This window comes from Pipistrellus hanaki, assembly GCF_964339955.1.
Source record: "Pipistrellus hanaki genome assembly, chromosome: 1".
In the NCBI taxonomy this organism is placed as follows: Eukaryota; Metazoa; Chordata; class Mammalia; order Chiroptera; family Vespertilionidae; genus Pipistrellus; species Pipistrellus hanaki.
The window spans coordinates 82,636,433-82,650,667 of record NC_140503.1 but is presented as its reverse complement, the minus strand read 5'-3'; the positions used below and the strand labels follow the sequence as shown (position 1 = coordinate 82,650,667).

Genomic DNA, 14,235 nt, shown 5'->3' with positions numbered 1-14,235 from the left:
GAACTAATCAAAAGAAAGGTAGTGAGCAGTTCATAAAAGAATCAGCAACTATACATAGGGAAAATCCCTATTTTTGCCTGCTGAGGTTGGGCTCTTAGTTGTCTGAATAAGTTGACATTATCGGCCTACTATCAGCTTGTCGCATAGGAGTCCATCTTGAATTTTTGTTTGATGTAAAATGTTCCTACTTATTTTCTCATCCCTGTTGTCCCATATATACTCATGTGTTTGAAGAAAAGTGATGATGATATTTTTGGGAGGGCCTTTACTTAAAAACTTTTTAATATTTTATTTACTCACTAGAGGCCTAAATTTGTGCACAGGGTTGGGGCGGGGGGGTCCCCTCAGCCCAGCCTGCAACATCTCCAATCTGGGATATCCCTCTCACAATCCGGGACTGCTGGCTCCCAACCACTCAACTGCCTTCCAGCCTGATCACCCCTAACCACTCCCTACCTGAGCAATGCCTAACTGCTCCTCAGCTGACCCAGTTGCCCCTAACTGCCCTCCCCTGCCAGCCTGGTCACCCATAACTGCCCTCTCCTGCCAACCTGGTTGCTTCTAATTGTCCTCCCCTGCAGGCCTGGTTCCCCCCTACTGCCCTCCCCTGCAGGCCTGGTTGCCCCTAACTGCCTTCCCCTGCTGGCCCGATTGCCCCTAACTACCCTCCCCTGCAGGCCTGGTCACCCCTAACTGCCCTCCCCTGCCTACCAGGTTGCTTCTAACTGTCCTCCCCTGTAGGCCAGGTTCCCCTCCCCCCACAACTGCCCTCCCCTGAAGGCCTTGTTGCCCCCAACTGTCCTCCTCTTCTAGCCTGGTCCCTCCCAACTGCCCTCCTCTGCCATCTTGTGTATTGAAGTGACAGTCAATTTGCATATTAACTATTTATTATATAGGCTAGAAGCTTTTAATATGGCTTTTTCTTGATAGGAAGTCATTGAATTGAATTAAATCATTTGCTTTCCAGAAACTTTCCAGAAATACTTGTGTGTCATTTGTTTTTGTTGTGTGGTGGTGGTGTTTGTTACTGTTATAGTTATTCTTTTTTAATTTAGGAGCAAGGGAGAATCAGAAATAGTATATTACTAGAATTTTAAAAATTCTAATTCTCTTTAATTTTGATCCCATGAATTTGTTGGTTGCCATATGAAGTTTAAACACAAAATATTTTAGAATTTTATAAAACCCATGTCCCACTCTATTCACAATATCCATTTGAACGTTGATTTACTTAATGTTACTGTGATAGCCTACTGATTGTAATTTTTTAAAGAATTTTAATGGTGATTACTTGTAGAAATGATCGTCTAATTTTGTAAGACTTGGTTTACTCTTCGTAGTATATTTGCCTTGAGGCTTATTTCTAAGTGGTTCCTAAGCAATAAATACATATACTATTTTAATGGATTTTTATAATAGATCCAGTCAAGTAAATCTTAGAACATTCTGCTGAGTACTTTTGTATAAAGTTTATTTCTACTTCTACAAAAATACTCTTACAAAATGAAATGTCATTTTCTAGGCTTGAAATTTAGGTTATGGATTTACAGAGATTATGGAGTTCGGATTGAATTCTTTGATATTAACACTTTGCTTTGCTTTTTTCCTGTTCAGCCGGAGAAAACACCTATTTTCTCGTGATAAACTAAAGCTTTTTCTAAAGCAACACTGTGAAACTCAAGATGGAGTCATTAAAATTAAGGTAATCAGAACAGTGTAATTATTTGTTAGAAAGAAGAAAAAGGGAAAAATGGATAGTATGATTTATATACATACAAATGGTAAAAGGCTTAGTGACCAGCCACAAGATGGCGGTGCCATGCGGCCTCTGCAGGAGGTAAGAGGCCACGCGGCTTCTGTGGGCGGTAGGCCCGCGGTCCCCTCTCCGGGGTTGTGTTCAGCCATGGAGGCTGTGGCCAGCCCCCATCCCCTGAAGCCCTCCAAGCTGGGGCATTGGCCCAGCAACGAAGCAAGCGTCCCGCCTGGCTACTCTGCACCCGCTGCCAGAGGCTCTGCATCGCCACAGCACAAAGCACGCATTCCTCCAGGCCGCTCACGCTGCCTGCGCTCAGTGGCAGCCCCTCCAGAACTGGGGGACTCAGGAGAAAACTCGTTCACTGTGGCGGGGGTCCAGTAGCCCGGCCTGCCCCCCTCAGACCAGGAGCGCTCAGGGGGTGTCCTCCGTCTGTGGCAGGCGACCAGCCTATCAGGAGAAGGCGCCGCCTCCATCACCCTGCTGCTGCCACTGCCAGCTGCCGGGCTCATGGCTGCCTGCCCTTGGCCCTCGCAGCCACTGCAGCTCTGTCTGCTCTAATTAAAAAATACCCTTTTATTAGAATAGATGATTAGTATAGACTAGTAGCCCTACACACGAATCCGTGCACCAGTAGCTCTCTGTGGGGCCTAGCCACTCCGTGCCCGCTGCACAGAGGCTCTCTGCGGCCCAGAGGTCCATCTGCGGATGGGCGCAGAACGCTTGCCTCTGCCCGGACAACAAAACAAGCGTCCACCCCACCGCCCCCAGCCACTCCATGCCGCTGCCAAGAGCCCCCTGTGGCTGGGGCGGAACACTTGCCTCGTTGCCATGGTGATGAAGCAAGCATTCCACCAGGCTGTTGACACTGCCCACTCAGCAGCCACCACCTGGGACGGGGGCACTTTGGGAGGGCTGGGAGGACTGGGCACCGCCATCTTGTGGCAGAGTGACAGTTAATTTGCATATTACCCTTTTATTAGAATAGTTGTATATGTGTATTATAAGTAGCCAGTTGGCCAATTTCTATAATTTACAAAGATCTCTTACGTATCAATGAACAAAAACAACCCAATTGGAAAAAGTAGTGAAGGACAGCAGCAGTTATTTCCCAAGGAAAATAAACATTCAATAAATATGGAAAGAAGTCCAACTTTACTTAATAAATAAATGAAAATTAAGGTGACAGTAAACATTTTTCTCTTTGAGTATAATAAAAGATTATTAATGGATCTGGTGCAAGCACATACATGTATGCACACACAGAGATACACACTCACACCCTCAACAAAGCACAGTGATATTCAGTGTGGTAAATGTAGACTATTTTAGGAATGCCTGCAAGAACACAAAGATAATTGGTATTTAGGTTTGTTGTGCAAAATGTATATATGAATAAGGAACCTTAGTAATATATTAAACTCTGTTTTGACTTTTTAAAAATATATGTTTGAAAAGAAACCTCTTATGGTCTTTATATTCACACTTAAAGGGCAAGTCTGTATATTCAGGGGTTATTTAAGTGGAATAGTAGACAGCCATCTTAATGGAATCTGTGTAAAATCTTAATAGATTCTTGATTTGTGATGGCCAGAACTAATTGAGTTTTAGATGTTAAAGCTATGTTCCAGCCAAAATGGAACTGTATAGAAAATTAAATTCCAATAGAAGTAGACTTCTGTTAATAATATGAAGTTATGTGTCATTATATTCTTACACATTTCCTTAAAGATATTTTTGTAAATAGCACATATTGCCTGGCCGGTGTGGTTCAGTGGTTTAGCATCAACCTATGAACCAAGCATTCACTTGTCCAATTCTTGGACAGAGCACATGCCCTGGTTTTGGACTTGATCCCCCATGGTGGGTGTTCAGGAGGCAGCAAATCTGTCTCTCTCTCATCAATGTTTGTATCTTTCTAGCCTTCTCCCTTCCTCTCTCTCTAAAATCAATTATATATGTACTAGAGGCCCGGAGCATGATTTGTGCATGGTTGGGTCCCCTCAGTCCAGCCTGCACCCTCTCCAATCTGAGCCCCCTCGGGGGGATGTCCCGATCCCGGGAATTGGGCCTAAACTGGCAGTCAGACATCCCTCTCACAATCCTGGCTCCTAGTCATTCACCTGCCTGCCAGCCTGATTTCCCCTTACTGCACCTCCCCCCTGCTTGCCTGATCACTCCTCACTGCCCCCCCTGCCAACCTGCTTGCCCTTAACTGACCCCTCTGCCAGCCTCGTCACCCCTAACTGCCCCCCTGCTGGCCTGGTTGCCCCCAACTTCCCCCCCCCTCCCCTTCCAGCCTGGTGGCCCCTAACTGCTCCCTCCCTTGCTGGTCTGGTTGTCCCCAACTGCCCCCCATTATAGCCTGGTCGCCCCACACTGCTGCTCCTGCCAGCCTGGTCACCCCCTGCTGCCCCTCTGCTTGCCTGGTTACCCCTAACTGCCTCCCCTGCAGGGCTAAAGTGACAAAAGAGCTCCCTTCTGCTACTGCACCCTGGCTAGGGTCCAGGGCCCAGTCATTTGGTTGTCCCTCACTGTCCCCCCTGCCAGCCTGGTCGCCCAATACAGCCTCCTGTTAGGTCGTCCGTTCTGTCGTTTAGGTTGTGTCAGCCCCTTGCTTTTCATATATTAGGGGGGACACACACACACAGTGGGAGAGAATGAATGATGACCTTGGCAATTAGACAAAAAATAATCTTCAAAATTGCTAATAAAATATAAAAAATCTAGAGTTGGACGTGGATAAAAAAGGTGAAAAGGTTCTGAATACAAGGTGAAAGGAGAGAAACTCTTAGATTTATCAGTTATTCCAGAACCACACCACTTCTGATAAAAGTGAGATTGATTTCTCTAAACTAAAATTCTGAGTTGAAACTTTATAGGAATTTGTCATTTCTGCTTTTAAATGAGATGCATAAAAATCACCCCAAACTGAGTAGGGGGGAGCTAAATGTTTAGCAGTTAGGAAATGGTTAAGAAAAATTTATTGGTTAATACGATGGATTTTAATGTTAAACATATGGATTATTTATTTACATAGAAAATCTCATACAGCCTAACCAGTGTAGCTCAATGGTTAGAGCATCAGCCAGTGCACCAAAGGGCCAAGAGCACTTATTTGGGTTGTAGGTTCGATGCCCCCCTCCACCCAGCCCTGGTCAAGCATGTGCAGGAAGAAACCAATCTCTCTTACATCAGTTTTTCTCTCTCTCTCTCCCTCTCCCCATTTTCCCTTCCACTCCCATTCTAAGAAAATAAATGGGAAAAAATCCTCGGGTGAGGATTAACCAAAAAAAAAAAAAAACTCATACAAAATTATTCAAAAGCAAAGCAAGTAAAAAATTATACTTGTGTAAATGTAATTTTGAAACAGTTTAGAATTCAAGAAACTGTTGAAATGTTCTTGAGTGTTTCTTGTATTTCAATTTTGGTTTTATTTCTAGTAAAGCAAATTAATTATGTAGTTTTTTGTTTTTTGTTTTTTTTGTGGTTTTTTTAAAATATATTTTGATTTTTCACAGAGAGGAAGAGAGAGGGATAGAGAGTTAGAAACATCGATGAGAGAGAATCATCGATCAGCTGCCTCTTGCACATCCCCTACTGGGGATGCACCCACAACCAAGGTACATGCCCTTGACCGGAATCGAACCCGGGACCTTTCAGTCCCCAGGCCAACGCTCTATCCATTGAGCCAAACCGGTCCCAGCTAATTATGTAGTTTTTTAAAGGAGCAAGGAAACTAACTGAAATATATATTACTTCATAATAGCATAAGAAATTTTGATGTTTTGGGCCTGGTCTAATATGCTAGTCATATGCCATGTTACATAGAAGATATCTACTTGTGGCTTACTAATACATTATTTTACCCCCTTTTTTCTTCTTTTCGAAGGCTTCCTCTCTTTCAACATATAAAATAGCAGACCAAGATTTTTCTTATTTCTTCCCTGATGATCCACCCACCTTTCTGTTTAGTACTGCTAACAGGAGAAGAGGGAGGCCACCCAAACGAGTATCTATTAGTCAGGTAAGTAGAAAATAGATAAAAGAATACCTTGTAGCTCTGAATAAAACTATTTAAAATCCAATATTGTTTAGCTCCCCCACCTCCATGGCTTGTAGGAAGGAACACATTCCTTCACACACACAAAATGTGTGTACTGTATGGTGATAACTGCTCAGCAGTGAGGCTTGTAGAAGCTTCAGGTGTGAATTTTAGACATGGCTCTCATGCCACAGCGATTTTATACAGTGGAAGCAAGCATATAAGCAATTACTAAAATGTAAACCAGGATGAAATAGAGGGAATAAATTATATTATTGAAACATAAAGAGTATTTAATATATGAGATAGTAAAGCAGGCTAAAGACGTTATTTTCATAAGAAATACAGTAGAAATAAACTTTTGATATATTTTAACATTAGCCACAGAATGTTTCTGGCATGTCTTTTCTCTGCCTCTTACATATTTGATGTCTATACTCTCTAGTTTATAATGATTTTTTTTTAATCTAGTGCATATTTTTAAGTCTCCCTTTATAGGTTACCAGCTGTTTGTTTTTGTCTGTTTGTTTGTTTTTTAAATTTTTATTTTTTTTATTAAATTATTATCTGTGTACACATACCATTGCCCCCCCTCCCATACATGCCCTCCCTCCCCAGAGTTTTGTGTACATTGGTTGTACTTATATGCATGTGTACAAGTCCTTCGGTTGATCTATTATCTCCCCCAGATCTCCCAACCCTCCCCGCTGTAATTTGACAGTCTGCTTGTTGCTTTACTGTCTCTATATCTATCTGTTGGTTCTTCAGTTTATAATGTTCTTTATTATCCATAAATGAGTGAGGTCATGTGGTGTTTCTCTTTCATTGACTGGTTTATTTCACTCAGCATGATGTTCTCCAATTCCATCCAGGTTGCTGTAAATTATGAGAATTCCATTTTTTATGGCAGCATAGTATTCCATTGTGTAGATGTACCATAGTTTTTTGATCCAATCATCTGCTGACGGACACCTAGGCTGTTTCCAAATCCTAGCTATTGTGAATTGTGCTGCTATGAACATAGGGGTCTAGGGCTGCATATATCCTTTCTGATTGGTGTTTTTAGTTTCTTGAGATATATTCCTAAGAGTGGGATCACTGGGTCAAATGGGAGTTCCATTTTCAGGTTTTTTTTGTTTGTTTTTGTTTTTGTTTTTTAATATATTTTATTGATTTTTTACAGAGAGGAAGGGAGAGAGATAGAGAGCTAGAAACATCGATGAGAGAGAAACATCGACCAGCTGCCTCCTGCACACCTCCCACTGAGGATGTGCCCGCAACCAAGGTACATGCCCTTGACCGGAATCAAACCTGGGACCTTTCAGTCCGCAGACCGACACTCTACCACTGAGCCAAACTGGTTTCAGCCATTTTCAGTTTTTTGAGGAAGCTCCATACTGTTCTCCACAGTGGCTGCACCAGTCTGCATTCCTACCAGCAGTGCACGAGGGTTCCTTTTTCTCCGCAACCTCGCCAACACTTGTCATTTGTTGATTTGTTGATGTTGGCCATTCTGACAGGTGTGAGATGGTACCACATTGTTGTTTTGATTTGCATCTCTCACCAGCTGTTTTTTATGGAAGATTTTTGGACCAATTTGTAGACTATAGAATTAGTTCTATGATTAAAGTTATTAAAAGTTACTATGTTACTATGATTAGGGTTATTAAAAATGCAGTTATAAGTCAGTTGGAAAAGGACAAAAACTTAGGAATTAAGTGGAATATAAAACAAAAAATACGATGAACTAACAAAACAAAAAAAATCATAGACAACAGAATGATGGTTACCAGGAGCGAATTAGGTAAAGGGGGTCAAATATATGGTAACAAAGGAAGCTAGACTTTGCGTGGTAAACACACAATGAAGTATATAGATATTGAAATATAATGTTATTAATGGTATCCTAATAAGTATTGATATATTTTTATGTAAATATTTTTATTGATTTTAGAGAGAGAAACATCGATTTGTTGTGCCACTTATTTGTGCATTCATTAGTTGATTGTTGTTGATCCTGACAGGGGATCAAACCCACAACCTTGGCATATTGGGATGATGTTCTAGTCAACTGAGCTAACTGGCCAGCCTAAATACCATATTTTTTAAAGTTCAGTTATGTTTTAATAAAACCTCATTTTAGTATATATAAAGAAAGTATAATTTAGGAGGTTTATTCAATATTTTGTTTTTTATTACTGTAAGAACAAGGCAGACTGTCAGTTTGTAGAAGTTGTGGTTCTATTGTACTACCTTCGTTTCTTGGTTTGTTTTTTTAGGAAGCCAGTCTTGCTAATAAACAGGCTCTGGCGAATTATAGGAATAAAGCTACTAAAGAAAGAGACAAACTTTTGAAACAAGAAGAAATGAAATCACTGGGTGAGTTTTAACACTCTGTCCAAAAACTGTTTAGATAGAGGAAAGAGTATTTCTCTGCCCAGTGGGGGGTGTTTCTAAAAATGCGTATTTCTGGGCTCTTTAAAAAACATAAATCGGGGTGTTTTTTTCTTTATGTTATCTATTGATTTTTATGATAAATGAGAACTCTGCTTACCTCTTAAATCTATTTCAAGTTATAGCATATCCCATGTTAAACTGACCTAATGCTGAATTAAGCACAAGTTAGAGTTTCTAGAGTTTACAAACTGTTTTGGGCCATTTTGTTTGAGTCACACAACCTTATAAAACATGGCTTCCCAAACTTGACTGTGCATATGAATCACTTGGGAACATTATTACAAACAAAGATTCTAAATTAGTAGATCTTTGTGACAGAAGAGATTCTGCATTTCTAAGAAGGTGATAATCTGGCTGTTGCTCTTGGGACCACACTTTAAGTAGCAGGGCTTTTAAAAGCAGGTAAATGTTTGTCCTGCTGCAACAGTTTATCTTAAGCCTGGCCAACTTGCTTTTTCAGTTTTAATCACCTGCTGGCTCCCTTCAGGAATTTATAACCCCCCATGTACCTCTGCTTATCTCATTTAACCTTAAATTATCTCAGGATTTCTATGTCACATTACAAAATACGTTGCTATTTGTCTTTGTGCACTTCTAACTTTGACCTTCTCCACAGCTTTTGAAAAGGCTAAATTAAAAAGAGAAAAAGCAGATGCCCTAGAAGCAAAGAAAAAAGAAAGGGAAGATAAAGAGAAAAAGAAGGAAGAATTGAAGAAAATTGTTGAAGAAGAGAGACTGAAGAAGAAAGAAGAAAAAGAAAGGCTTAAAATAGAAAGAGAAAAGGTATTCATTTAAATATATTAGCTATGCCCTGTACATATAGTTAATTGTGCTTTACACATTTAAATTCCTGGTTAATTTTCAGGTTTCTTTACTATTTTCATTCACATTTATAGTTGTATATAGAGCACTGATAAACAGTATTGTTCTATCTCCCTTTTGCTTTGAAAACTTTAATGAATTATTTAAGGTTCAGTGTATGTATACACACACATGTCTTCACATAACATGTTTTTACACCTCGGCTTTTTTTAGTGTATAATTCTAAAGTTAATTTTCTTCATAATTTAGACTTAAAATTATAGAAGGTCATAATGAGTAAAACCTTATAAATATACTAGAGACCTGGTGCACAACATTCATGCACTTGGTTGGGCAGGGGGATCCCTCAGCCTGGGCTGCGCCCATTTGGGGGATGTCCACCTGCTGGAGCAGGCCCACGCTGGCAGGTGGACATCCCCGAGGGGTCCTTAGTGCTGCCTGCCGCAGAGGTGAGAGGCTCCCGCCACTGCTGCTGCATTTGCTCACAAGCCTGGCTTCTGGCTGAGTGGCATACCCCCTGCGGGAGCACATTGACCACCAGCAGGCAGCTCCTGCATTGAGCATCTGCCCCCAGGTGGTCAGTGTACATCATAGCCATGGTCATTCTGCCGTTTGGTCAATTTGCATATTAGCCTTTTATTATATAGGATTTTTATTGATCTCAGATAGGAAGTGAGTGAGAAAGAGAGATAGAAACAAAAATGAGAGAAACATTGACCCACTGCCTCCTGCACACCCTCCCTCCCCCCTCCCCTGACTGGGGATTGAGGCATGACCAGGAATGGTGTCACTCAACCACTGAGCCACACCCAGGCATTAGTAAAACCTTTAAAAGTAAAATACATGGGTAGAAAAATACAATAAAATCTATGACTCAACAAGAATTTTTACAGAGTTGTTATTCTCCTTAAAGAATAATAAGAACATTTCAGTAAATCTTTATTATAATCTTTATTGGTAGATATTCCTTAGAGAATTCTATAGTTGGTTTTTTCCAAAGATAGTACTAGCCATTGGTTTTCTGAGATACTCACAAGTAGCCTTAGGTAATCATGTTCTACACAGTGCTTATTTAAATTGCCTGAAGTTTTATGAATTATTTCAAATAGGCCATTTTAGAGCTATCTAATATATGTTCATTCCAGAAAAGGTAGAGAACAAAAAAAACACACACTTGTAATCTAAATAATAACATTTAGAGATAGCATTGTTAACAGTTTAAATAATTTATCCTAATCTTTATACTGATCGTAAAAAAGGGATCCAGCATTTATAATTTTGTATACTTTTTTGTTTAGCGTTATAAACATTTCTTCATGTTATTAAATTAAGTAAGGTAGAATTCTTAGTGACTGCTTAATAGTTAATCAAATTGATGTAGTTAAGTAGATTATATTTTTTTTGCCCATGAATAATGATATTTGTTCACATTTGTAAGTAATTTTTTTTTTTTATGAATTATGTTCCTGGATAAATTTGTAGAAGTACAGTAATGGGTCAAAGGGTTAAGAACATTTTTAAAACTTTCTGTTCGTGTACATGGATATTTGTTTAGCAAACATTATATTATTTACACTCAGCAATAGTGAATGAGATTACCCATCCTATTACATCATAGGAATTATATTGTAGTGGGGAGATGACTTATTTCAGCAGACTACTCAAAGCACAGTTAAATTCTGTAACCATCTAGTCGTTTTATGTAGAAAGTTTGATAAGTGCACATCTGTTTACCTTTGGTGTTTCTAAATTTCAAAGGGAAAATGTTAACATATATTAAACATTTATTGGAAAAATTACAATAAAATATTCATACTGTAATTTATGAGAGACTTTTTTAGGGTCAGTATTTATTTTGCAGGTTCACATTTCAGAACCAAGAAGTAAGGGTTTCAAAAGCCCAAGGGAGCAAGAGAAATGGCCTATATTAAAAAGAAAATTTACCAACTGTATTCTAATACTGTTTTTACTTACTGCTCCCTCTGTGTGTGTATCTCTAGTCTTTCAAGTTTAAATGAATCTTGAAAATGACAAGAATATTGCCAATATAAGGGGAGGTTTTATTTTAGGTACTCTAATATTTGTTACCTACTTTGTCAGGATCTAATTGATTTGAAGTATTGGGAGAGCTGCTATAGGCAGAGCCCGGTTGAATTAATACTTATTCAAGCACTACTGTGTTGGACATTTTCTATCTTTGTAGCAGTTATGTCAGGTAGGCATTGTTTTGATCAGTGCTTCTAACACTTTAGCATACATAAAAAATTTCTAGAAAGGCTTCTTAAAACATTAAGTATTGGGGCCTAACCCCAGAGTTCTTGATTCAGTGGATCCGTGGTAGGGTCCAAGTATTTGTATTTTTACCAGTATCCAAGTGATACTGATGATGCTGTATAAAGTTCTTATAAGAATTTTTATTAACCTTTTGTTCTAGGAAAGAGAGAAGTTACGTGAAGAAAAGCGAAAATATATCGAACACTTAAAACAGTGGAGTAAACCTAGAGAAGATATGGAATGTGATGATCTTAAGGTATAAGTTTGTTATGTGATGTTTCACACACCCATGTTCTGTGTGAAACATCAGGGGACCAGACCTGCAGGGGAGAGCAGTTAGGGGTGACCAGGCCTGCAGGGGAGGCAGTTAGGAGCAAACAGGCTGGCAGGGGAGCAGTTAGTGCACTTATGTGGTTTTGTTGATGGAATATTTCTATCTTATAAATAATGACCTCTTCATATTAGCAAATGCTATATTTAGAGTTTCAAGGTAGCATTTCCTAACAAGCTTTGATAATGATTTTTTAAAATATTTTTTTTTATTTTAGAGAGGAGGAGAATGAGGGAGAGAGAGAGATAGAAACATCAATTATGAGAGAAAATCACTCATAGGCTGCCTCCTGCATAGGGATCGAGCCCACAACTTGGGCATGTGCCCTGACCAGGAACATAACCGTGACCTCCTGGTTTATAGGTCGATGCTCAACCACTGAGCAACACCAGCTGGACGATATGATTTTTATTCTGTAGAATAATTGGTCATTTATGTGATCCTTGATAATCTAATAACCAGTGGGGCCAGGCATGCATTTTTAGCTTGATTGCTAGATAAAAAATTTTTCCATGCCCTGGCCAGGTAGCTCGGTTGGTTGGAGCATCATCCTGAACATCAGAGGGTTGCAGATTTGATCCCCAGTCATGGTGCCTGTGGGAGGCAATCGATCTATCTAATTGATGTTTCTCATTTTGATTTTTCTCTCTCCCTCCACCCCCATTCCTCTCTCTAAAATCAATGAAAGCATATCCAGAAATGATCACAATATTCAAACCAAGCTCATTCAGCTCAATTTATAAGGAAACATTTCTAAGTCAGTAGGTGGCAGATTAATTCTGTTCCATATCATATGGAGATCCCATATTGAAGATAACATTGACACAATTGTCTTGACATCAGAATCTAGGTTAAAAGTTCCTCTTAACTAGAAAATGTAGTCAGAAATACACTTCAATCTAAAGTTGTGTTCTTAATTTGATGAAGGAAAAAAATCCTTAGGAACTGGTGTAGTAAAGTTGGAATAAGGCCAGAATATCTGTAAATTTAAAAGTTCTAAAGGTGATTGTTATAAACATTCAGGGTTGAGAACCACCAGTTACATGTAATAATTCTTATTCGGTAAAAAGTATATCATATCTACTTTTTACAATTTCTTACACTTAATTCAAATAGTTACATTAATTGTTTAATCTTGCAGGAACTTCCAGAACCAACTCCAGTGAAAACTAGACTACCTCCTGAGATTTTTGGTGATGCTCTGATGGTTTTAGAGTTTCTTAATGCATTTGGGGAACTTTTTGATCTTCAAGATGAATTTCCTGAGGGAGTAACCCTAGGCAAGTGCTTTTGCTGTGTTATAGTTCATCTTATCTCTTAAGTTCTGTGGAATCACTGGACCTACCTCTCCAGTCCTCTCTAGTTACTGTCAGTCAGTAGCTGGCAATGGAATCCTCTCAAGGCTTACCTGGCTACATGTTCAAGATGGCTTCTTTACACATATGTCTGGTGCCTTGGCGCTCTCCCACATGCATCCCACTCCATCAGGGTAGCCTACACTTCTTATGTGTCAATTGAGGGCTCCAAGAGTCAGGACACAGAAACTTCCAGCCTTCTTAAATGCAAGGCCTGGGACTGACGGGCCTTCTTTATGCCCCATTCCATTGGTCAGGCTTACTGGTATTCAGAGGGGTGAAAGAATAGACTTCACTTGAGAGTGGCCTGGTAAGTAAGTGCAAGGAAGGAAGAAATTGATATCAGCCATATTTGAAAACAAGTTGATGCCTACCTTTAATTTGTGATTCTGTTTTGTCTCTGTACTTACATTCTTTAACTTGATGAACTTCATTTTTAAGAGCTAACTTAATGAGTAGAGTTTTGGTTCTTGTTTTAGATCTTTACCTGTGAAATGGTAAAATAATGTCTTAAGATCCAAATAAAGCCGGGACTGGTTTGGCTCAGTGGATAGAGCGTCGGCCTGCGGATTGAAAGGTCCCAGGTTCGATTCTGGTCAAGGGCATGTACCTTGGTTGCGGGCACATCCCCAGTAGGGGGTGTACAAGAGGCAGCTGATCGATGATTCTCTCTCATCGATGTTTCTAACTCTCTATCCCTCTCTCTTCCTCTCTATGAAAAATCAATAAAATATATTAAAAAAAAAAAGATCCAAATAAAGACCTCAAAGACAGAATTGTAATCTTCCTATCTAATAAAAGAGTAATATGAAAATTAAACATCACTTTGCTACAAAGATGGCAGCACCCACATTGCCAGCATCCCACTCCCAGGCCTCGAAGGGAGGAAGGGCTGCAGAATGGAATGCTGGGCTGCTAGGCCAAGGGCATGCCCTGAGCCTCCAAAGCGTGTCTTGGGACATGCCCCCAGCCCAGCTGACAGAACCGGGCTGCTGGGCCCAGGCATGCTCCTAGCCCGGCCCAGCAAACAGAAGCCCAGCAGGTGCTGGGCAGGGGTGAGTTCTGAGTCACTGCCAAGCAGCTTGGGACATGCCAAGCGGACATACTCTGGGCCAGGGGCTGCCCTGGCCCAGCAGACAAAAGCCCAGCTGACAGAAGGCGGGGCCGCTGGCTCCCGGCAGCCCCCAAACAGTGTGGC

The 14,235-nt window shown here is 40.2% G+C and overlaps 1 protein-coding gene across 2 annotated transcripts in view; it reads left to right on the top strand.

The window, feature by feature from the left end:
- Window positions 1–14,235, top strand: part of BAZ1A (bromodomain adjacent to zinc finger domain 1A) — a 75,053-nt gene that overhangs the window by 28,108 nt on the left and 32,710 nt on the right. For both annotated transcript variants that reach the window (XM_084874448.1, XM_084874449.1), the window contains 6 exons: window positions 1,615–1,702; window positions 5,646–5,780; window positions 8,078–8,177; window positions 8,872–9,038; window positions 11,512–11,607; window positions 12,824–12,962. In XM_084874448.1, the coding sequence (XP_084730574.1) occupies window positions 1,615–1,702; window positions 5,646–5,780; window positions 8,078–8,177; window positions 8,872–9,038; window positions 11,512–11,607; window positions 12,824–12,962 (725 nt within the window). The remainder of the gene's footprint in view (window positions 1–1,614; window positions 1,703–5,645; window positions 5,781–8,077; window positions 8,178–8,871; window positions 9,039–11,511; window positions 11,608–12,823; window positions 12,963–14,235) is intronic.